This window comes from Pan paniscus, chromosome 13, assembly GCF_029289425.2.
Source record: "Pan paniscus chromosome 13, NHGRI_mPanPan1-v2.0_pri, whole genome shotgun sequence".
Lineage (NCBI taxonomy): Eukaryota > Metazoa > Chordata > Mammalia > Primates > Hominidae > Pan > Pan paniscus.
The window spans coordinates 105,686,081-105,710,291 of NC_073262.2; the positions used below are offsets into that span (position 1 = coordinate 105,686,081).

Here is a 24,211-nt window from a genome sequence, read left to right on the forward strand (position 1 = left end):
TTTATTTATTATTTACAGAATGTTTTCAGGAAAGTGAACATCTCAAGGAAAGTCTTAAATGTTGCTTATTGCATCTCTTTGGAGCCATCGTAGCCGGTGGGCAGGTAAGGAAAGTGTTGAAATTTAATAAATAAAATTATAATTAACAGTGCAAAAAGCTTTCCATAGATTTAGTATGTTCTTTGTCTTTTTATAATTTCATTCACCATACAAATATTGAACTTATATATTGTAACTAATCTACTTCTTTTATTTTCCAAAAAACCTAAGTAATATTTAGCACTGACAATAAAATTACTGAATAAATAAACAAATTTAACAATTTTTGGTATTGTAAGTTCTTATTTATGTTAGCTTTCAAGCACTAGTTTTTATTTCAGATGATAGAGGAAGTCAACCTCATCAGTCCACTTGATGAAATTGAGGTCTAGTAGTTTGGTTTCTAAAGACATGAATTTATTCACTCTTCTGTGTACTTATAATACTAAATGTATTTTTGTAAGTGTATATGTTTTTTTTTCAACAAATCCAACTAGTGTTTTAAAATTTACAAAAAAGAATTTCTAGTTTTTTTTAAGGTAAGCATCTAAGTGCTGTCATAAACTTTTCTGTTTTTGTTTTTTGAAATGGGGTCTTGCTGTGTTTCCCAGGCTGGAGTGCAGAAGTGCGACTATTGGCTCACTGCAACCTCTGCCTCCCAGGTTCAAGCAATCCTCCCACTTCAGCCTCCCAAGTAGCTGGGACTACAGGCACACACCACCATGCCCAGTTAATTTTTGTATTTTTAGCAAACATGAGGTTTTGCCATATTGCCCAGGCGGGTCGAACTGCTGGGCTCAAGCGATCTGCCCACCTCAGCCTCCCCAAGTACTGGAATTATGGGCGTGAGTCCCCCGTGCCCTACCACTGTCATAAACTTTGAATATAAATTCTAGTTGACGAAAGGATTATAGTTCAGAAAGTACATGTATAAACATGTGTTTTCTTAAACCACACAGTTTAGATCAGAGGTGCCTAACACTTGTACTTTTTATAGCACACATCCCCTTGGCAATCTGATAAAGCCCTTTGTCAGAATGTTTTAAATGCCTGAAATAAAGGAAACCAATTATACTGAAATGCAGTTACTAAAATATTAATAAAACAAATCTGTGACATAGTAATATGTGCTTCTTTATAATACATTAAATTAAAAAAGCTATAACAGCAAGTCTAGAAACTAATGTAACTTCCAAGAAGAAATTAGCATAAATGATATTTTGAGTGACTGTAACAGCTGTAATAAATGAAAATGCATATGATTTTTACTGATGACAAAATCACAAATTTGTTTTGTTTTGTTTTGTTTGTTGTTGTTGTTTTGAGACAGGGTTTTGTTCTGCTGCCCAGAGTGGAGTGCAGTGGCTCTATCATGGCTCACTGCAGCCTTGGCCTCCTGGCTCAGTCAGTTCTCCCACTTCAGCCTCCCAAGGAGCTGGGACTACAGGTGCACACCACCACACTCAGCTAATTTTTGTATTTTTGTAAAGACACTCTTTTGCCATGTTGCCCAGGTTGAGCAATTCGTGGCTCAAGCAACCTGCCCACTTCAGACTCCCAAAGTGCTGGGATTACAGGTGTGAGTCACTGTGCCTAGCCAACAAAATCACAAGTATTATTTATACTACTGTTGTTTTGTTGCTTACATTTAAACTTGAAGGAAATACTAAATTTTAGTTAGAAATTAGTAGAAATTAAGATATCTGGTTTTTTCCATCCAAGTTTATAAATCTCTATAATTCCCTCCCTCTGTTTCTTTCTCTATCTTAGGTCGAAAGTTTTTATCTTCTCTTTTTTAACTATCAGTTTTTTCTTTCACATTAAACATTCTCTTACTAGCATCAGTGTACTATGTTCTTAATATTGTTGTACCAAATTACATATTTAAATTATAATTTAAAAAACTTAGAAACCTATATTTTTAAAAACTTAAGTAAATTTTATTTAAAGATACAAAATTATGCCAATAATACACTAGGCATATTACCTTATTATTTTTGGCATTTAGGAGGAAATCCTTGTCTACATTCAGGACAGCATCATGCAGTTTAATGCTTAGATATTTATTTGAGTTCAAGAGCCTTTTTATAAGGCTTTTTAACTTATAGCTCTAGGGAACTTTTAATCTTCTAGCAGTAAGCAACTGCTACTTGTTTGATAATGTATTTATCATTTCTTAGTCTGTTTGGAGATTTGAGAGAGTGTAATCTTCATTTCTCAAGTGAACTTCATAAACAGTTGACTTTATGTATTTGGGAGATTTCTTTTTATTTAATATGTCCAATTGAGATATATTTTATTGAGTATTAATTTTGTAAATACCATTCTGAGTTTAAGAGTTTCCTGGCCGGGCATGGTGGCTCACCCCTGTAATCACAGCACTTTGGGAGGCTGAGGTGGGTGGATCATGAGGTCAGGAAATTGAGACCATCCTGGCTAACATGGTGAAACCCTGTCTGTACTAAAAATACAAAAAAAAATTAGCCGGGCATGGTGGTGGGCGCCTGTAATCCCTGCTACTCTGGAGGCTGAGGCAGGAGAATGGCATGAACCCGGGAGGCGGAGCTTGCAGTGAGCCGAGATCGCACCACTGCACTCCAGCCTGGGCAACAGAGCGAGACTTCATCTCAAAAAAAAAGAGTTTCTTATCTGTTTGTATTAATGCAATTCCCCTTTCCTCCTTGTTTTTGCTCTGTTTTGTTTTCTCTCTGTATGTTTTTTTTTCATTGCATGGCCCTTATGCTCAATGGCCTTTTTAAAAAATATATTTTTATTCCTTTTTACTCTTGTACCTTGTTAGCCTCCAGAGCACTAGTGAAATTTCCATTTCTTTTGTTTTATTTGTCCTGTCCTTTTTTTGGCACCTAGCCAGAGTCCCTAGTTAGGTTTCCAGGTGGTCTGTGTGACCTTCTCCTCTTCACCCTAGTAGAAGAAAAGAGTCTCCTTGTAGTGAGAGGGATGGTGACCAGAATCTTATTTTTCAGTGTAAGTTTGCTTAATCACATTCCAGTATTAGCTGATTTCCTTCTTTTGGATCATTATTTCCCCATTTCTATCATTTCTCTACTACAGTGAAAAAATGATTAAGTATACAGGAATAAAAATGGAAGTGGCATTGTTATGACTAATGTAGAAGCTGATTGGATCCCCTTCTCTTTTCGAAAACACAGAGACTTGTTCTTGTTAGTGCCTAGGGGTAGTCAAACCCCAGGAGACCTCCATAATGAAACCTAACACTAAAATCAAGTAGATACTGGAAGTCCAATTTATTATTTTATGTACCAAAAATCCTTGTGATCCAGGCATAGCTATAGTGGGATTTATATCAAAGTTGGAAAGTTGTTTGTTGAATATGGCATTAGTATAAGGGTGTTTAGAGGAATTGAATATATAAAGGCTAAAGAATGGTCATGTCATAAAGATCAGAAAAATCAAAGTCTAATTACTGGTTTCCTTTCCCAAAGCATCATATCTGGGCTTCCCATTGGCATATTTGAAACCTGTCCTGTTTTGTGTTATGTTAAAAACAAAGATTTTGTAGCCAGACTGACCTAGGTTTGAGTGTCCATCTCTAACTAGTTATGTGACTTTGGATATACTATTTACATATGTTTTAGTTTATTAATTTATGATACGGAAATAGTAACATTTATGGGATATTTGTAAGGACTAAATGACATAATATATGTACAGCACTTAACAAAGTACTTGTACTTTTAAAAACTAAGTAAATAAAAGTTTTATCAGTTAGATCTATGATTTGCTTTATGTAGCAGTTAATAAAATTAAAACAGCTTAAGTTACTTTTCTAATTAAAAACAAAGCAATAAATAATTCAGAGTTAATCTGGTGCCTCTGGGATCTTCAGGGATTCAGTTTTCTTTTGAATGTCAATCTGTCATGCTTACTATTCTATTTCATGCTGCAAGATAGCTTCTAGAGTTCTGGCCATTATGTTCACATTTGGGGCTCTAAGATAGAGGGGGTAAGGAAGAAGGATACAAATGGCATGTGTCAAGTATCTTTTAAAGACATACTGAGGCCGGGCATGGTGGCTTACGCCTATAATCCCAGAACTTTGGGAGACCGAGGTGGCAGGATCTCTGAGCCCCAGAGTTCAAGACGAGCCTGGGCAACACAGGGAGACCCTGTCTCTACAAAAAAGGTTTTTAAATTAGTCAGGTATGATGGTGCACACCTGTGGTCCCAGCTACTCAGGAGGCCAAAGCCTGAATAGTTGAGGCTGCAGTGAACCATGATCATGTCACTGCATTTTAACATGGGTGACAGAGGAAGACCTTGTCTGAAAAAATAAAAAACAAAATAAAGAGGTCCTGAAAAGCTGACACTCCCTGTCTTTTGATCTCATTTGCCAAACTTGGTCATATGACTATAGAGAAGGAAAATATGTCCACATAAAAAATGTGATAAAACTTGCTTCCTTGGCCTCCTTAGCAGCAGGGGCGGCTAGGAAATGTGAATTTATTCTGGGTGGCCATGTGTTCAGGAAAACATCAGTTTCTCTGAATAAGGAAGGTGAAGGAAATTGAATATTGGGTGGGCCATTAGCAGTTTCTTCCATAGCAGTAATTATTGTTGTTGATATTATGCATTATATTGATAATTATTGATGAAAACAGTCCTAATGGCTTAAGTGCTAATTCAGATAATTTTGCATGACTATGTTCTGTTTCATTATGTTGTAATTTGACAATTTAGGGCAATACATATTGTTTATTTCTGTGTTCTTCTGGTCACCTTGACATATAGCTACCAATTACTTAGTATATGGAATTTCAGAAATATGTTTGTAGAATCAAAACCAAACCAGTCATCTTACATGTTTAAATCAGTTGTGATGGATTTTCTGTAACCAACCTGAAAACCTTAGAGAGACTTAATCGATTTGAGGTTGTTTTTTATGTTTCATTTTGCCTAAGAAATCCAGGGTTAGGCAGTTTTGAGCTGGTACAACAACTCAATAAGAACATCAAGGACTGAGGTCCTTCAATATTCCTATTCTTTCTGTAGCCTGCTACTTTAATCATGGACTTATCTCTTCATGATATAAAGGTGGCTGCAAGCATTATGTTTACATTCTAGGCAGGAAAAGGTGAAAGGCCCAAGAGCAAAGGGTCCTTCCCTTTTTGTTTATAAAATGATACCCTCTTCATAGTCTACTACCATATATCCTTGACCAGAACTATGTCACATGGCTACCCTTAGCCACAAGAGAGAGTGTAAAGTGAGTTTTCTGAGAGGAAGGGAAGATTTAATATGTATGAACCACTAGCAGTGGCTATCAGAGTATCTGTTACAAATTTTTATGTGTTTATTAAAAGAAAAGGTTGCCTGCAGATGTATTAAATTCTCATTATTGCAAACATACACAACTTCATTAGGTTTAGGTTTCATTTTTATTGTCTCTAATGTTTCAGAGGAATGCTTTGCAAGCAATTTCTCCAGCCACTATGGAAGTTCTTATGCGAGTATTGGCAGATTGTGATTCCTGGGAGGATGGAGATCCTGAAGAAGTGGGTAGGAAGGCAGAACTAACTCTGAAGTGCCTTACAGAAGTGGTACATATCCTTCTCAGTAGTAACTCTGATCAGCGTCAAGTGGAAACCAGTACTATTCTGGAGAACTATTTTAAATTGCTAAATTCAGATCATTCAGCTTTACCTAATCAAAGAAGGTCCAGACAGTGGGAAAACCGATTTATTGCTCTACAGATCAAAATGCTGAGTAAGTATTACATAATGACAACTTTTTCTGAGTCTGTTTTTTATTTTCATATCTACCACTTTCTTTTGAAATACAAGGCCATTGTATGGAAAGTATTGATTGTTTAATTCAGATATCATATGACTGCTTAGACTTTGACTTCAAAATAATTTATATAGAATTGATGTGTTTGTTACAACCTCTTTGCTTTAACAATAACAAAGTCAAGTCTCTATATTGTTTTGAAAGTGTAATCTCCTAAAAGCATCAATGTGAAAAAGAAAGTTAGCTAAGACTTTGAAATTCTAGGAAAAGTAAATTTTCAGAAAGCACCATTTGTAGTAACCTATGGTAAAGAGTCACATACAGTGAATTTTGTATGTGCCTCTATAACATCTCTGTAGAGGTCGCTTCAAAAATCTGCCCTTTCTCTAGAGGGCCTCCGTTTTTGTTTCTTTTTTTCCTCAGAGCCTGTGTGTGTGTGTGTGTGTGTGTGTGTGTGTGTGTGTGTTTCTCTTCCCTTCTCTTTGTGTTGGTTGTTTTGTGTCATTCTGCTTATTTATCTCTGTCTCTATGCTCTGCAAGCTCCTTCACCAATATATTATGATTTCTTATTGTGTTTCCATGTAAGGTTGTTAAATACAAATATTATTAACTGATAGTTCCTTTTAGAAGTAAAACGTTTTCATTAGAGCTAAACTAGGAAATTCAGAGAAGTAAAAAGAAAAGTTATTTATATCCTGCCACTCACTCATAACGAACATTAATTGTTTGGTGTATAGCTTCTAAAGGCATAAAAATGCTTTTATGTGCTTTTGTGTGTTAGTGTCATTTTAAAAATACTGAACATCAAAGTTGTTTTAAAAATTAAAAAGAAAAATGATTAGAGTAAATGTTTGTATGATCCCAAATTTTCATTTTTACATGGATGATTTTCTTTTTATTTTCCTAGATACCATCACAGCCATGTTAGATTGTACAGATAGACCTGTTCTTCAGGCCATTTTTCTTAACAGCAATTGCTTTGAACATCTCATACGACTGCTACAGAACTGCAAGGTATTTTTCTATTATTGTTGTTGTCTTTGATTTTAAGAAGCTATTTTTTGTTTTTGTTTTGATTCACATTTGAACATATTTTTACTAATTTTTATACTTAATCTCTGTTTGCATTTAATTACATAACCAAGTTTTATCTTGAATTGAAACTAGTATTAAATCACTTGTAATTGTCTAAATACTTTAAAGGTAGTCAAACTGGAATTTCTTTGTATGGGAAGAATTTCAGTTCATGACGTATATTATTTTCATTCCATCCAGAAATATCCTTGAGGCCCTTTAAGTAATTAGTTGCTTCTGAGCTCTTCTAACTATTTGTGTCTGAATATACTAAGATGAGTCTTTGAAAAACAATTGTTTCTCATGGAAACACTGTCTTCTACCACAGTTTGTAGACTCCAAGTTACATACCCTGTAAATACAGGCCACTGATTATAGGGAGTGTTATATAAAACATGTGGATTGCTTGGTGCAAACCTATTACTCTAACTCAAATTGTATGTCATTCACTGAATAATGTTTTTGTATAAGAAATAGCTTTTTTTTTGAGATGGAGTCTCACCCTGTTGCCAGGCTGGAGTGCAGTGGTGCAATCTGCAGCCTCCACCTCCTGGGTTCAAGCAATTCTCCTGCCTCAGCTTCCCGAGTAGCTGTGACTACAGGCGGGCGCCACCATGCCCAGCTAATTTTTTGTATTTGTAGTAGAGACCGGGTTTCACCATGTTGGCCAGGATGGTCTCCATCTCTTGACCTTGTGATCTGCCCACCTCAGCCTCCCAAAGTGCTGGGATTACAGGCGTGAGCCACCGTGCCTGGCCGAGACATAGCTTTTTAATTAAATGATTTATCTAACCAATATTTATTGTGTACCAATTGTGTATCAGACACTTTTCTTGTGAGGTCACAAAATATATGTTGTCTTCATAATGACTACTTTATAAATTAGGCACGAAGTTTCAGAGCGAGAGTTTCAGTTTAGTTCTTTTTGACTTCATGGCCATTATTCCTAACTTTTACACCATGTAATGACCTAAATGTTGATTTTGGGTGTTTATTTCCATTCTTCTCTCCAAATATGTGATATGTTTGTATAATTTAAATAAAATTCATAAATGATTTGGTGCCCTTTCAGGGTCAAATAACATTTTTTATTACAATTAAAGTAATACATACTCATTGTAAATGGAAACATTGATAGCATATTGATTCTCCCATACAATAATAAATATATGAATTCCAAAATTGTTGCTCATAGATGAAAACTGGTAATAATTCCCATACTTCCTAATGTAAAAATATATATTTCTATTAATGAAAAAGTAAGATCCCACATCAAGCTGAATAATATCAATAGGATACTTTTGTAAATATATTTTTGATAGCTCAAAATCATATTATAACATTAATACAAACAAAATTTTGAAGCAACCAGCTACTTGATAGCTTTTCCATTATCAGTGTTAACCTTTTCTGCAGTTGTTCAGAGGCTGTGGAAGTTAATGCAGATTTGTAGAAACCTTAATATGTTTGTAAGTGAATTTTGCACAATGTACAATTATATTTTGTTGCAAAACAATTTTGATGCCAAAATATGAAATATGGAGAACAGACTTCTTGAAACATTAAAAAAAAATTTGTTTCTGAAATGTCAACACACTCATCTTCTTTTCTACCTTGATCTTTTTTACTGTGTATCACTGTGGCCACTCTTCAGTCTTTCTGGAATATTACCCTTTCTAAAAATACTGGCATTCCCTGTTTGGTTCTAGGCTCTTTTTTCCAACCTTTCTTAATTTGCTTATCCTTTGGATGTCTCACCTTTGGATGTGTGGCTTTAGATATCATCTATAATACCCAAATTTCTTGTTGTTAGTTCAGCTCTCTTGAGGAATTCCACTTGAATGTCTCTCAAAATTTTCAAATTTGCCACATCTAAAATGGAACAGTTCATCCCCTACTCTTTAGTCTCCCCTTTCTTATCTTATCCCTACAGCTGCTTAAATCACCCAGGCTGGAGTGAGGTGGTATGATCTCAGCTCACTGCAACCTCTGCCTCCTGGGTTCAAGCGATTCTCCTGCCTCAGCCCCCCAAATAGCTGGGATTACAGGTGCCTGCCACCATGCCTGGCTAATTTTTGTATTTTTAGTAGAGACAGGGTTTCACCATGTTGGCCAGGTTGGTCTTGAACTCCTGACCTCAGGTGATTGGCCTGCCTTAGCCCCCAGAAATGCTGGGATTACAGGCGTGAGCCACCGTGCCTGGCCTGCTTTTCTTGTATTTCTAATTTAAGTCAAAGGCACCGTTATCGACCCAGTTTCTCAAAGGAGGAACTTGGAAATCAATCTCGGCTTTTCCTGATCTCTCATCTCCCACATCTGCTTATGTCACCAAAGTGGACAATTTCGTTTTTTAAACATTTCTCAAATACAGCTTTTTATTCTCACTGTCATTGCTTTATTTCAGGCTTTAATTTTTTTGCCAGATTATGGCAACATTTACTTGTTTTCTCCTTTTTCACTCTTTTTTTTTTTTTTTTTGGAGACAGTCTTGCTCTGTCGCCCAGGCTAGAGTGCAGTGGCGCAGTCTCTGCTCACTGAACCTCCGCCTCCTGGGTTCAAGCGATTCTCCTGCCTCAGCCTCCCAAGTAGCTGGGATTATAGGCACCCGCCACCGTGCCCGGCTAATTTTCGTATTTTTAGTAGAGATGGGGTTTCACCATCTTGGCCAGGCTGGTCTGGAACTCCAGACCTCGTGATTCACCTGCCTCGGCCTCCCAAAGTGCTGGGATTATAGGCGTGAGCCACCGAGCCCGGCCCCTTTTCACCCTTATCCCCTTCTACATTGAAGCCAAAACTATCTCTTTGATACATCAATGTTATCGTATCAATCCTTTGCTTAACATGTTCTCCCAAACCATGAAAATACTCTAGTGATTTTTAAATCTCCATACCATGACTTGTGCAAGGCTCTAAGACATCTGACTCAAGGCCTGCCTATTAAGCCTTTCTTACAAAGACCCTTATTAAACCCTTCATGTTTTCTTATTCATGCTTTTTAAATCTATCTCCTTGATGCTTTTATAGCTACTTGAAATAATTTCTTTTCTGCTCTTTTAAAAAAATTACTACGTAATATTTTCTGATGCTGCTGGGTCTAGATAGATACATATTAGTATCTTTTAGAAGTCTATGGGGTGACACTTAAACTTTTTGTGTTTCATACTCAACTGTGGTCTATTTGAAGGCAAGCAGGCTGACTTTAATCTCTTCTCTCCCATCATTAGGTATTTGGCACACAGTAGAAGCTTAATAAATAAAGTTGAAAATCGATTAAATTTGCAGTTCGTTGCCTAGAACAACAGGATTATGCTAGGGTAAGGGAGCAGAATAAATATCAGAAGCAAAATGTATTTGGTTTAAAAATTTGCTTGGCTGCACAACTCTCTGCCAAAAAAGGGGCATAAAAATGCTTTTCCTCTTCCCTTTTCATCTTTACTCTATAGCTAGTATTTTATAATCGAAAACTCAGGCTTATTTTAAAAGTATTAGAACAGCTACATCATGTATTAAATGATATAAACTCCAATGGGAGACTACTCTCCTTTTCTGTATAACTGTGTTAACAAATTTTAAATTATTATGATATAGGAATATGATTAATTTGAAAATTAGGATTCATTACAATTTTTTTCACTACCAGTAAGTCTTTATTGATTGATTGTATCTTCCCAGGGAAAGGAGGAGGGGAGGGAAAAGAGTCAGCATGTGTATTACAGAATGATTAGGAAATGGGAAAGGAAGTACCCAGTACAGCAAAATCAACTATCAAATAAACCCCTCAGTGATGGGGTCACCAAGGCCCAAAGGAGCTCAGTCTCCTGCAGTTCAGGAATGAGGGGAAGGGATCAGGGAAAGAACACACAGGTACCCTCCCTCTGTCCCCATAAATTCAAAATTTCACACAAAGCTTTGGTTTCTAGCAGTAAACATGGAGTTATATCCTTCTATCTCCTATTAAACAATCTTGTGGCCACTTTGACATAAGTTTCTTATACCCACATAAAAGTTCCAGAGTGACTTGGATATATATTCATATTCCCTTTCTTGCCCTCCAGACCCCACTTTCTACATGGAAGGCCCCCATTTGTTTCTATCTGCTTAAGATGAAAGATTAAGTAGGTTTGATCCATCCAAAATACAGCAGTGTCCTAAGTATTTGACATGAATCACATCAAGAAAAGGTCTTGACTTGGGAGATTGGGAGCAAGGGATGGAGAGTTCCTAGCTTCTTCTGGATTTTTGCATAAATCATTTAAGAATTGCAGAGATACCCCAAGAATTAACCAAGTATGTGTGTGGGTGTATAGGTTTCTTTTGGAGGAGGGGAATGTAAAAGAGGGCAGAGTAGGAGACAAGTTTTCAGGACAAAACATCTGGTCCAGTAGGTAATAGGGTAAGGAGAACAGAAAAGAAAGGATGGTTCAAGATCCTCACTTTAGGCCAGACGCGGTGGCTCAAACCTGTAATCCCAGCACTTTGGGAGGCCGAGGCAGGCAGATCATCTGAGGTCAGGAGTTCCAGACCAGCCTGGCCAACATGGAAAACCCCGTCTCTATTAAAAATACAAAAATTAGCCAGGCATAGTGGCATGCTCCTATAATCCCAGCTATTCGGGAGGCTGAGGCAAGAGAATCACTTGAACCCCAGAGACGGAGGTTGCAGTGAGCCGAGATCACCCCACTGCACTCCAGCCTGGGTGACAGAGTAAGACTCCATCTCAAAAAAAAAAAAAAAAATAAGATCCCCACTTTGTTTCAGGTCTTTCTGCCTGTCGCAGAAAAGATGTCAAAGATGCTTTGGCTATTTTTCTCTCAATACAAAAGAGAAACTTGTAAACAATAAAACTCTAAAGGAATATGGAGAGAAACCAACACATATTTGCACAAACTAGGCCATCTAGCGATCACCAACTCAGTGAAGTCTTATGAAGCTCAAACAAATAAAATAACTAGAGGCGGGTAGCATTTAAGAGACACGAGAACCTAGGATCACACACACACCACAAAATTAGGGGTCAGTTTAACAAACCTAAGCTCTAAAATACAAAAGAAGCACATTCAGCTTCATAAATCTTAAAGGTCAGTCTTATGTTACAATTTGAAACCACATTTTAAAGACAGTTACTTCTTTTTGCAGAATCAAATATTTTCACCATTTTTCTCTAGGACATCGTGGATGTTGCAGTAGAGGAAATGCTTGTGTTCAGATGAATAAATTTACTAAATATCTACTTTTGTCTCTTTTTTGAAAGTGATTCTTTTCATTTTCTGTTTTAACTTAAAAAGAATAAAATTTAATTGGTTAGAAATATTTTCCTTTGCCACTTTGAGAAAAATGTTTTAAAGTCAAATTTCAGAAAAATCTTTCTTTAACAATGAACATATCTTGCGTCTGCTATTGATGGGCATAATTTTAAAATAGGCATATTGAAGTTTATTTTATGACATATGGATTGATTTTTTAAATGCACATTTAAATTAATTATTACCCACATAACTGGCTTGAATGTTTGGCTGTAATTATTCACCTTATAAGTTCTCATGTAAGAAATAGGATGTCTTTAAAAAAAACTTTTTTTATAGATTTAAGAGGTACAAGTGCAGTTTTGTTACATGGATATATTCCATGAACTCTAGGTTTTTAGTGTACCCATTGCCCAAATAGTGAACATTATATCCAATGGATAATTTTTCAACCTCAAGCCTCCTTTCATCTTCCTACCTTTTGGAGTCTCCAGTGTCTGTTATTCTATTTTGTATGTTCATGTGTACCCATTGATTAGCTCTCACTTACAACTGAGAGCATCCAGTAGAAGTAGCATTTTTTTACTTTTAAGGTAAAGCTTATTTTTTTCATTATGAAAATGTTACTTCTTATAGGAAAAAAGGTAAATATAGAAAAATAAAATAAATTATATATGATTATTTCTAGCCTGTAGGCATTTTTAAAGTCTTTTTAAAAATAATTGTGGGGCCAGGCACGGTGGCTCATGCCTGTAATCCCAGCACTTTGGGAGGCCGAGGCGGGCGGATCACTTGAGTTCAGGAGTTCCAGACTAGCCTGGCCAACATGGAAACCCCGTCTCTACTAAAAATACAAAAAAGTTAGCCAGGTGTCGTGGCACATGCCTGTAATCCCAGCTACTTGGGAGGCTGAGGCAAGAGAATTGCTTGAACCCCGGAGGTGGAGGTTGCAGTGAGCCTAGATCACACCACTGCACTCCAGCTTGGGTGACAGAGCAAGACTCTGTCTTAAGAAAAGAAAAGAAAAGAAGGAAAGGAAGGAAAGGGAAAAGGAAAGGGAAAGGGAAAGGAAGGGAGAAAGGAAAGGAAAGGAAGAAAGGAAAGGAATTATGTTAAAATATATATAACATAAAAATTTAGCATCTTAACCATTTTTTAGTGTACACTTCAGTGGTGTTAAATACATTTACATTATTGTGCAGCCCATCTCCAGAGCTCTTCATCTTGTAAAATGAAAACTCTATACCCATTAAACAGCTCCCTGGTTTCCTCTCTCCTCAGCCCCTGGAAACCACTATTCTACTTTCTGTCTCTATGAATTTGACTACTCTAGATACCTCATAAAGGTGGAATCATATAGTATTTTTTCTTCTATGACTGCCTTATTTCACTTAGCATAGTGTCCTCAAGATTCGTCCATGTCGTAGCATGTGTCAGAATTTCCTTCCTTTATAACACTGAATAATATTCCATTGTATGTATATACCACATTTTGCTTATTCATCCATCAGTGGACATTTGGGTTGCGTCCACCTTTTGGCTACTGCTGTTAATATGGATATAGAAATATCTCTTCAAGATACCATTTTCAGTTCTTTTGTGTATATACCCAGAAGTAGGATTACTAGATATATGGTAATTCACTTTTTAATATTTTTTGAGGAACTTCTGTATTGTTTTCCATAGTAGCTGTATCATTTTACATTCATACCAACAGTGCACAAAGTTTTCAATGTCTACACATCCCTGCCAGCAGTAGTGTTGTCTTTTTTCTTTTTTGATAGTGGCTGTCCTAATGGGTATGAGGTAGTATTTCATTGTGCTTTTGATTTGCCTTTCTCTAATGATTAGTGATATTGAGCATCCTTTTTGTGTGCTTATTGGCCATTTGTACATCTATCTTTGGAGAAATGTCTATTCAAGTCCTTTGCCCATTTTAAAATCAGATTTGTTATTGTCTTCTTGTTGATTTGTAAAGTTTTTTGTTATGCATTAACACTAGTGTGAGCATTTGATGCATGTAATTTTGTACTTTTGTTTCATTTAAGATATTTCATTATTTTCATGTGCCATAATTTTAATGTCTATATAATATTGTATTAAGTGGATGTACCATAATTTACTTAACTACACCCTGCTAGTAGGAACTTAATTTATTTCCAAAATAGAATTTTACTTCTAGTAGAATTACTAGGTCATAGGGCATACACTTTTCTTGTTTCTTTTTTAAATTAGGGAACAGAATATTGTGTAAAAACAAGTTGTAACTCATTGGAAAATATAGAAAAGTAGAAAAATAGCAGAAATATGGTTAAGGTTCTTGATATATATGCAATTTGCTTTTGAATTTTTTTACTAATTTATACATGTAGCAGCAATGTGGAAGAGTACATAACTAAACTGGGCATGGTGGCTCATGCCTGTCATCCCAGCACTTTGGGAAGCTGAGGCAGGTGGATCACGAGGTCAGGAGTTCGAGACCAGCCTGGCCAATATGGTGAAACCCTGTCTCTACTAAAAATACAAAAAAAAAAAAAATTAGCTGGGTGTGGTGGTGCGCACCTGTAGTCTCAGCTGCTCAGGAGGCTGAGGCAGAACAGTTGCTTGAACCCAGGAGATGGAGGTTGCAGTGAGCTGAGATCGTGCCACTGTACTCCAGCCTGGGCAACAGAGTGAGACTCTGTCTCAAAAAAAGAAAAAAGGATATAGGATATTTCCATGTATCATGATGGTATCAGAAATTTTTTAGAGAGCTTCATAAAGCCTTTGTAAATGAAACTACTTCAAAGAGCTTTTACCTTTCTATTTGAGGTATTCTTTTCATTGAATTCCTGCTGAGGAATACCAGGGGTTAATTCTATGAGAGTAATTCAGAATAAAGATTTTAGTATCAGCTCCTTGAATTTTTTCACACTGTTTTGAGGGATATTTCTGAAAGCATTTATGTCACTTCACTGTAGTAAAGAATAGCATCAAAATCAAATAGTAAAGAATATATTGGTGAAGTAAATTGTTATAAAGACAAATTCAGTGATAAAGCCAACATCTCACATGTGTAAAGAATCTGCTAATCCGCTGGACGCGGTAGTTCACACCTGTAATCCCAGCACTTTGGGAGGCCGAGGCAGGCGGATCACAAGGTTAGGAGATTGAGACCACCCTGGCTAACACAGTGAAACCCCGTCTCTACTAAAAATATAAAAAATTAGCCAGCCGTGGTGGTACGTGCCTGTAGTCCCAGCTACTGGGGAGGCTGAGGCAGGAGAATCACTTGAACCCAGGAGGTGGAGGTTGCAGTGAGCCGAGATCACACCACTGCACTCCAGTCTGGGCGACAGAGGGAGACTCTGTCTAAAAAAAAAAAAAAAAAAAAAAAAGAATCTGCTTTATAGGGTCATCTCTAGGATACAATATAATTCCTACTAAAATTTGTTAGCATTGGTTTTTCTTCAGTATATGAAACTCAGATATAACAAATTTCTGATATGAATATCTTTTTAAAAAATACAAAGCTGTTTGTCATAGCTATCATGATGGTGAGCTAATATTTGTTCTTTATAGGCCAAAGTTTATTAAAATTTACATCCGGAATCATGACCTTTAAAAGTTAATTCTTTGATACCACCTATCACATTTTGTTTTGAAACAAAAATGCTGGAGAAGAAATCCCTTTAAAGAGGGAAAACTAGCTGGGCATGGTGGTGGCTCATGCCTGTAATCCCAGCATTCTGGGAGGCCAAGGCGGGTTGATCACTTGAGGTCAGGAGTTCGAGACCAGCCTGGCCAACATGGTGAAACCCCGTCTCTACTAAAAATACAAAAATTAGCTGGGCATGGTGGCACACCTCTGTAATCCCAGCTACTAGAGAGGCTGAAGAATCGTTTGAACTTAGAGGGTGAAGGTTGCAGTGAGCCATCACACCACTGCACTCCAGCCTGGGTGACAGAGCAGGACTCTGTCTCAAAAAAACAAAAACAAGCAAAAAAACAGGGAAAACCAAGCTTTGGGACCTGGGCCTTCCCTGCTGGCAGCAATAGTCTTCCTTATTTCTGGAATTTTTTTTTTGTCAGAATTACTTTAGATTTATCACTATTCATTGAAGCCATTAAGTCTTCACAACAAAGAGGAATCTTTGAAATAAGCTTCTAAACTTCTTCATTATACAAATAAGGAAAAATGTCCTAAGGCATTAAATGATTAGCCCAAGGTCAACACTAATAATTGATGGAGGTAGGATTTCTAACCCAGGTTTTCTGACCCTAAGTCCATTGTAATATATAATTTTCTAATTGTATTACTGGAACTTAAGGTCACAGTTTAGTCAGTAGGGAAAAATGTTTTCTGTATATTAAATATAGGAGAATCAAAGGTTTTATTGATATAAAAACATTTTATGGACATAGTTGATATGATTCCTGAATATATAAAAATCTTTGAAATCTTATGAAAACCTAACTCCCCAAATATACCGCATGATGCCACAGATGTCCACGATTACTTTTTGTTTAAATTATTTGTTTGTTAGTAAAGAAATGAATCCTTTATGTTCTTTTTATATAGTAGTATAGAATAAAGACAGTTTTGCTATTTAGACCCATTGGAAACTTTGGCAAATAAAGTTTAAAATATCATAAACAATTTATGAATCAGATGGACAACCTTAAGCTGGCTGCTGCTGTTTTCATGCTTTCTTTTTGTATGAGATTCGTCAGCCTATTTAAGTATGCGTTGATTTCCGTAAGTATTTGTGTAAAGGCTTCTCCGCTTGGCAAATGAGTTTCATCATACTGTAGAGTACTTTACAATTCCATGGAATCATACATTTAACTTTTATGATAGATATGATGAACCTTAAGCATTTATCAGTTTTTTTGTTTTACCAAATTACAGGGATATGATTTGAATTAATGTAAATTTTTTAAGCTGCCCAAAGATACTTGAATTAATGAAAAGAATAGGCCAGGCTCAGTGGCTCACGCCTGTAATCCCAGCACTTTTGGAGGCCAAGGCAGGCGGATCATCTGAGGTCGGGAGTTCCAGACCAGCCTGACCAACATGGTGAAACCCCATCTCTACTAAAAATACAAAAAAATTAGCCAGGCGTGGTGGCGCATGCCTGTAATCCCAGCCACTCAGGAGGCTGAGGCAGGAGAATTGATTGAACCCAGGAGGTGGAGGTTGCGGTGAGCTGAGACTGCGCCATTGCACTCCAGCCTGGGCTACGAGAGTGAAACTCCGTCTCAAAAAAAGAAGAGAAAAGCAAAGAAGAAAACTATTATCTTTAGTAGCAAGGAGAAGAATTCAAAACCATTACCTAGTCTTTACAGCTGCTAAAATCTTGGTGTTTTTGACTGTTTCTTAGGGTAGATTTTTAGAAATACAGTTACTGGGTTAAAGAATAAGAATTATTTGTTTGTTTGTTTGTTTTTGAGGCGAAGTTTTGCTCTTGTTGACCAGGCTGGAGTGCAATGGCTCGATCTCGGCTCACCACAACCTCCACCTCCCAGGTTCAAGCAAGTCTCCTGCCTCAGCCTCCCGAGTAGCTGAGATTACAGGCATGCACCACTACGCCCTGCTAATTTTGTATTTTTAGTGGAGACGGGGTTTCCCCATGTTGAGGCTGGTCTCGAACTCCTGACCTCAGGTGATCCGCCTGCCTCAGCCTCCCAAAGTGCTGGGATTACAGGCGTGAGCCACCGCGCCCGGCCCAAGAATTGTTTTAAAGATTCTTCTTACGGATTGCTATATTGCTTTCTGGAAAGATTTTACTCATTTTTACACTGACCAGTTTTATCTGACTATTTGTTTCCCTTGACCTAAATATGAAATATTATTCCTTTAAAAACCTTTGCTTGTAATAATACCACCTTTCATTTGTTTTTTGTTTGTTTTGTTTGTTTGTTTTTTTGAGTCAGAGTCTCACTCTGTCACCTAGGCTGGAGTGTAGTGGCTCTATCCCTGCTCACTGCAACCTCCACCTCCCGGGTTCAGGTGATTCTCCTGCCTCAGCCTCCCAAGTAGCTGGGACTACAGGCTAGTTTTTGTATTTTTAGTAGAGACAGGGTTTCACCATGTTGGCCAGGCTGGTCTGGAACTCCTGACCTCAGGTGATCCGCCCATCTCAGCCTCCCAAAGTTCTGGGATTACAGGCATGAGCCACCACACCCAGCTGACACCTTTCATTTGTTAAGTCTCTGTTATGTGCCAGATACTATGCTAATAAGCTAGCGTGGATTATGTCATTTAATGTGTATAGCTATTTGATGAGATATTTTTCTCCCTATTTTTGAGAAAAGCTTGGAGAAGTAGTTTTCCTTGAAATCAGACAGCCAGTAAGTTGCAGAACCAAAATTCAAACTCAGGTCTCTGATTCCAAGGCCTGTAGTGTATATATCAATTTATTGTTATGTTAAGCCTTACATATACTCTTGCATAACATATAATACCATACCTCTATGCAGTTTATTTTATATTGCATATTTCAGCATGTAACTCGACCTTTTGTTTTCTCATTTCTGAAATAATAGAACTTCCTAAGAACCTTCTTCCTTAGCATGCTCTTAATAAATTCCTTTATAAATCTGTCTCTCCCTTTGAGTATCATTTGAATTTTTTTTCAAATTGTGGGCAAGTTGAAGGCCTTTTGGGATGCTGACTTTTATATACTGAAACTAAAATACTTGATTTCTTTATTTTACTCAGAAGAGGGTAATGCCCATGTATGCTAGAGATAATCTCAATTTTCCTTTACAGAATACAAATGAATATAAATGAAGCTCAATTCTTGATGACTTTGGAGAATACTTTTAAACTAATGTTTTAACAAAATGTGTGGTCAGATAAATTTTGGAAATGCTGCACCCTGACCTCCCTTGTCAAAGTACCCATTAGCATATTTGAGACTCTGAGGAAGTACTTCTAGAAAGAACCATTTTTAAAGTTAGTTTGATAGCACTTCACAAACTTCCTTAACTATAGAACCATACTGGGTGTTACGTACTACGGTATCTTTGGTTTGTGTCAGTAACAGCTTTCCTTCTTTTTTGTGTGTATTAGTCCATTTTCATGCTGCTCATAAAGACATACCGGAGACTGGACAATTTACAAAAGTTTAATTAACTCACGGTTTCTTGTGGCTGGGGAGGCCTCACAATCATGGTGGAAGGTGAATGACACGTCTCACATGGCGTCAGACAAGAGAAGAGAGATTGTGCAGGGAAACTTCCCTTTATAAAACCATCAGATCTAATGAGACTTATTCACTTACCATGAGAACTCCCACCAAGTTTCTCCCACAACATATGGGAATTTGGGGAGCTACAATTCAAGATGAGATTTGGGTGGGGACACAGAGCCAAACCATATCAGTGTGAGACATTCTCTGCTGATTCTTTAAGAATTTAGGAATATTAACTAGTCCTAATTATTGCCATTGTTTCTTATTTTAGTAACTTTGAATTCCAAGAGAGAAATATCTAAACTCCTATTAGTTCATAATCCAAAAAGTGAATAATCTTTAATTTCTAAAAGTGTAGTATATTTCACAAGGGAATTATTGGGTTTATTTTCAAGAGACATGGAAACCCATTTAAGCTTCATTGCTGCTTATAGGTAACAATTTAATGTTCTTTCTCCATTATTCTTGTCTCTGTTTTTAACAGCTATTTTTAAATGCTAACAATAAGGTGGCAGACAAGAACGAGAAAGACCTTGCCAACAAATTACTGACAGAAATGAATGAGGACCAGGTATCTACAAAGCCTGCATCTTGTTTCAGCTGAAGTCCAAAATCAGCCAATGGGAATAACTATTCCTGTGCTTTTCTTCTTATGTCCTAAAATACACAAACATTGTCAAATTCTAATATTTATTAATTATTTTTGAAAATTACTAAAAAGTTAAAAATTGCTTTTATCTAAAGGATAAATATCTTGGTGGTTGATACAAACAATCAGTACCATTCCATTCTCTCTACGTGTGTATGGTCTTTTCAATTTGAGGAGATATAAAGTACAGGAATGGGATCTCAGTACAACGCTGTCCACCTGGTGGTGACTTTTCTAAGCACTGTGGTATATTGGGACCTTAGGGCTTTCTTTGTGAATATGTATGGTCATTGTTAATATCTTGATTCTTTGCTTCTTATTGACAAGTGATGATTATAATTCAATGGACAACCTGAATCTTGGAGGAAGGGAAGAAGATGCTGAACTCTCTGTTAATTTAGCATAAAACTTGACTTTTTGTATTCTAGAAATTCAAGTCTATACAGGTATAATAAAGCAAAAATATGTGATTTATGTTGCTTCTCTCAATACATTAGGTAATTTAGTTTGAAAAAAAACTACCTTTAAAAATTGACGTTATTTTTCTCTTCCAAAATATTTCCAATAAACTTACATATTGTCTTTTATTAACATTGTGTTAATGTCCAAGTTTATAAATAGAATTTTTGTATAACAAGACACATTATCATCTCATTATTTTTTATTCTAGATGTGAAATGCCAATTTACAGAATATTGTTTTAGATTTCTGTATAAATGTTAATCCCTCTTAAGGCCTACTTAATGTAGATTAATAAAACAATTATTATAGTCTCTTAGAGGTTCACATTACAATTCCAAATTGTAAGTGATTCTATGCTTTCATGATTGTCTAAGCCTGATATAACAGTCATGTTCAGTTTTTCAATATTCTTGATGTTAGTTTTTGTTTTTGCTATAAATACACTGCCCTGGAATTTAACATATCTCTTCTTTTTGATGAAACTTAAACAGTAATAGACAAAATTAGGCTAGTTTTTATTTTTTCATACAACTTTTAGGATTAAAAGTTGCCTTCTCAAAAACATGACAATACTTAGAGATACGTATTTCATTTTCTGTGTCTGCCTCAAATTTTCCATTTAATATAAAAATAGATATATTTAATTGTTTATAAGTATAATTGATTGGCATATGCACATGCCATCTTAGTTTTAACACAGGGTTTGGAAGCTAGATAAACAAGATTATTTTAGCTGTCTTTTTATACATGCAAATGGAATTTAAACCTGGATGGTTCAAGTGTAGTTTTGAAGGGGAATTAAAACATAATAGGATTTCTGGCTGGGCGTGGTGGCTCACACCTGTAATCCCAGCACTTTGGGAGGCCGAAGTGGGTGGATCCACTTGAGGTCAGGAGTTCAAGACCAGCCTAACCAACATGGAGAAACCCTGTCTCTACTAAAAATACAAAAATTAGCTGGGCGTGGTGACGCATGCCTGTAATCCCAGCTACTCAGGAGGCTGAGGCAGGAGAATCACTTGAACCTGGGAGGCGGAGGTTGCAGTGAGCCGAGATTGCACCATTGCACTCCAGCCTGGGCAACAAGAACAAAACTCCATCTCAAAAAAAAAAAAAAAAAGTAATAGGATTTCCAATGAATGATAGACCTCCCTCCCTTCCTCTTGAGATTGTCCATTATTTTTAAAAAGCATGTGTTAAGCTTGTTTTTTTCTCAAAACATTTTAATGTAATAAGTGAATGTTGCCTTATCCTCCTTGACATGTGGTTTATTTTTCTTTTAAATAGGTAACTTTCCTTGCAGGTTATAGTGTTTCAGAAATCCATTTCATCAGAAGAGGAATGTAATGCATGTCAAGTAATTATTTTTTCAGGTTTTCAGACCAAAGGTTTCCTAACTCAATAAAAATCGTGAGCACATTTGTTAATTTCTTGTTTCCCCTTCCCCCTCAATAGGTGTTTCAAGGACAATTGGATTGTTTGGCCATATCAACCATTCAGGCTTTGACAGCAGTAATGAACAAATCTCCAGCTGCTAAGGTGAAACATATATCCTCCAGCTTTTTTTTTTTTTTCTTAACTTTTATTTTAGGTTCAGGGGTACATGTGCAGGTTTGTTATATAGGTAAATTGGATATCATGGGGATTTGGTGTACAGATTATTTTGCCACCCAGGTAATAAGCATAGTACCCAATAGGTAGTTTTTCAATCTTCCCCCTCCTCCTTCCTTTCATCCTCAAGTAGGCCCTGGTGTCCATTGTTCCTTTCTTTGTGTCCATATGAACTCAGTGTTTGGCTCCCACTTATATGTAAAAACATGTGGTATTTGGTTTTCTATTCCTGTGTTAGTTCGCCTAGAATAATGGCCTCCAGCTCCATCCACATTGTTGCAAGGGATATGAGGATATGATCTCATTTGTTTTTATGGCTGTGTAGTATTCCATGGTGTATATATACCACATTTTCTTTATCCAGTCTACAATTGGCTTTAGGTTGATTCCATGTGTTTGCTATTGAGAATAGTGCTATGATGAACATACATGTTCATGTGTCTTTATGGTAGAACAATTTATATTCCCTTGGGTATTTATCCAATAATGGGATTGCCAGGTTGAATGGTAATTCTGCTTTGAGTTGTTTGAGAAATTGCCAGACTGCTTTACATAATGGCTGAGCTAATTTGCATCCCACCAGCAGTGTATAAGTGTTTCCTTTTCTTCACAACCTTGCCAACATCTCTTACTTTTTGATGTTTTAATAATAGCCATTCTGACTGGTGTGAGATGGTATGTCATTGTGGTTTTGATTTGCATTTCTCTAATGATTAGTGATGTTTAGCATTTTTTAATATGCTTGTTGGCTACATGTTTTCTTTTCTTTTTTTTTTTTTTTGGAGGTAGGGTCTCCCTCTGTCGCCCAAGCTGGAGTGCAGTAGCACGATCTCAGCTCACTGCAACCTCCGCCTCCTGGTTTCAAGTGATGCTCCTGCCTCAGCCTCCCAAGCAGCTGGGATTACAGGTGTGCACCACCACAGCCCGGCTAATTTTTGTATTTTTAGTAGAGATGGAGTTTCACTACGTTGGCCAGGCTGGTCTTGAACTCCCAACCGCAGGTGATCCGCCTGCCTCGACCTCTGAAAGTACTGGGATTACAGGCATGAACCACCACACCCAGCCCTGTTTTCTTTTGAAAAGTGTCCGTTCTTGTCCTTTGCGCACTTTTTAGTCGGGTTATTTGCTTTTACTTGTTGATTTGTCTAAGTGCCTTATAGATTCTGGATATTAGACCTTTGTTGGATGCATGTTTTGCAAATAGTTTCTCCCATTCTGTAGGTTGTCTGTTTACTCTGTTGATAGTTTCCTTTGTTGTGCAGAAGCTCTTTAGTTTAATTTGGTCCCATTTGTCAATTTTTGTTTTTGTTGCAGTTACTTTTGATGGCTTCATCATGAAATCTTTGCCAGGTTCTATTTTACATTTAAGTCTAATCCATCTTGAGTTGATATTTGTGTATTGTAAGGAAGGGGTCCAGTTTCAATCTTCTGCATATTGCTAGCTATTATCCCAGCACTATTTATTGAAAAGGAGCCCTTTCCCATTGCTTGTTTTTGTCATGTTTGTCGAAGATTGGATGGCTGTAGGTGTGCAGCATTATTTCTGGGCTTTCTTTTCTGTTCTACTGGTCTATGTGTCTGTTTTTGTACCAGTACTATGTTGTTGTGGTTACTGTAATCTCGTAGTGTAGTTTGAAGTCAGGTAATGTGATGCCTCCAGCTTTGTTCTTTTTGTCTAGGATTGCCTTGGCTATTCAGGCTCTTTTTTGGTTCCATATTAATTTTAAAATAGGTTTTTCTAATTCTGTGAAGAATGCCACTGGTAGTTTGATAGGAATAGCACTGAATCTGTAAATTGCTTTGGGCAGTATGGTCATTTTTTTTCTCTTTGAGACAGAGTCTCGCTCTCTCACCCAGGTTAGAGTGTAGTGGCGTGATCCTAGCTCACTGCAACCTCCATCTTCCAGGTCCAAGCGATTCTCCTGCCTCAGCCTCCCAAGTAGCTGGGATTACAGGTGTGCACCAATGCTTGGCTAATTTTTTTGTATTTTCAGTAGAGACAGGGTTTCACAATGTTGACCAGGCTGGTCTGGAACTCCTGACCTCAAATGATCTGCCCACCTCGGCCTCCTAAAGTGCTGGGATTACAGGCGTGAGCCCCCACACCAGCCCAGGCAGTATGGTTATTTTAACAGTATTGATTCTTCCTATTCATAAACATGGAATATTTTTCCATTTGTTGGTGT

At 36.9% G+C, this 24,211-nt stretch overlaps 1 protein-coding gene across 2 annotated transcripts in view; it reads left to right on the plus strand.

Annotated features, from left to right (window-relative positions):
• NBEAL1 (neurobeachin like 1) overlaps positions 1-24,211 on the plus strand; it is a 208,991-nt gene that overhangs the window by 63,181 nt on the left and 121,599 nt on the right. Inside the window, exons 8-12 of one of the 2 annotated variants that reach the window (XM_034954834.3) lie at positions 19-104; positions 5,478-5,784; positions 6,716-6,822; positions 19,788-19,874; positions 21,870-21,953. In XM_034954834.3, the coding sequence (XP_034810725.2) occupies positions 19-104; positions 5,478-5,784; positions 6,716-6,822; positions 19,788-19,874; positions 21,870-21,953 (671 nt within the window). The remainder of the gene's footprint in view (positions 1-18; positions 105-5,477; positions 5,785-6,715; positions 6,823-19,787; positions 19,875-21,869; positions 21,954-24,211) is intronic. The other variant, XM_057301476.2, reaches the window with a different exon arrangement.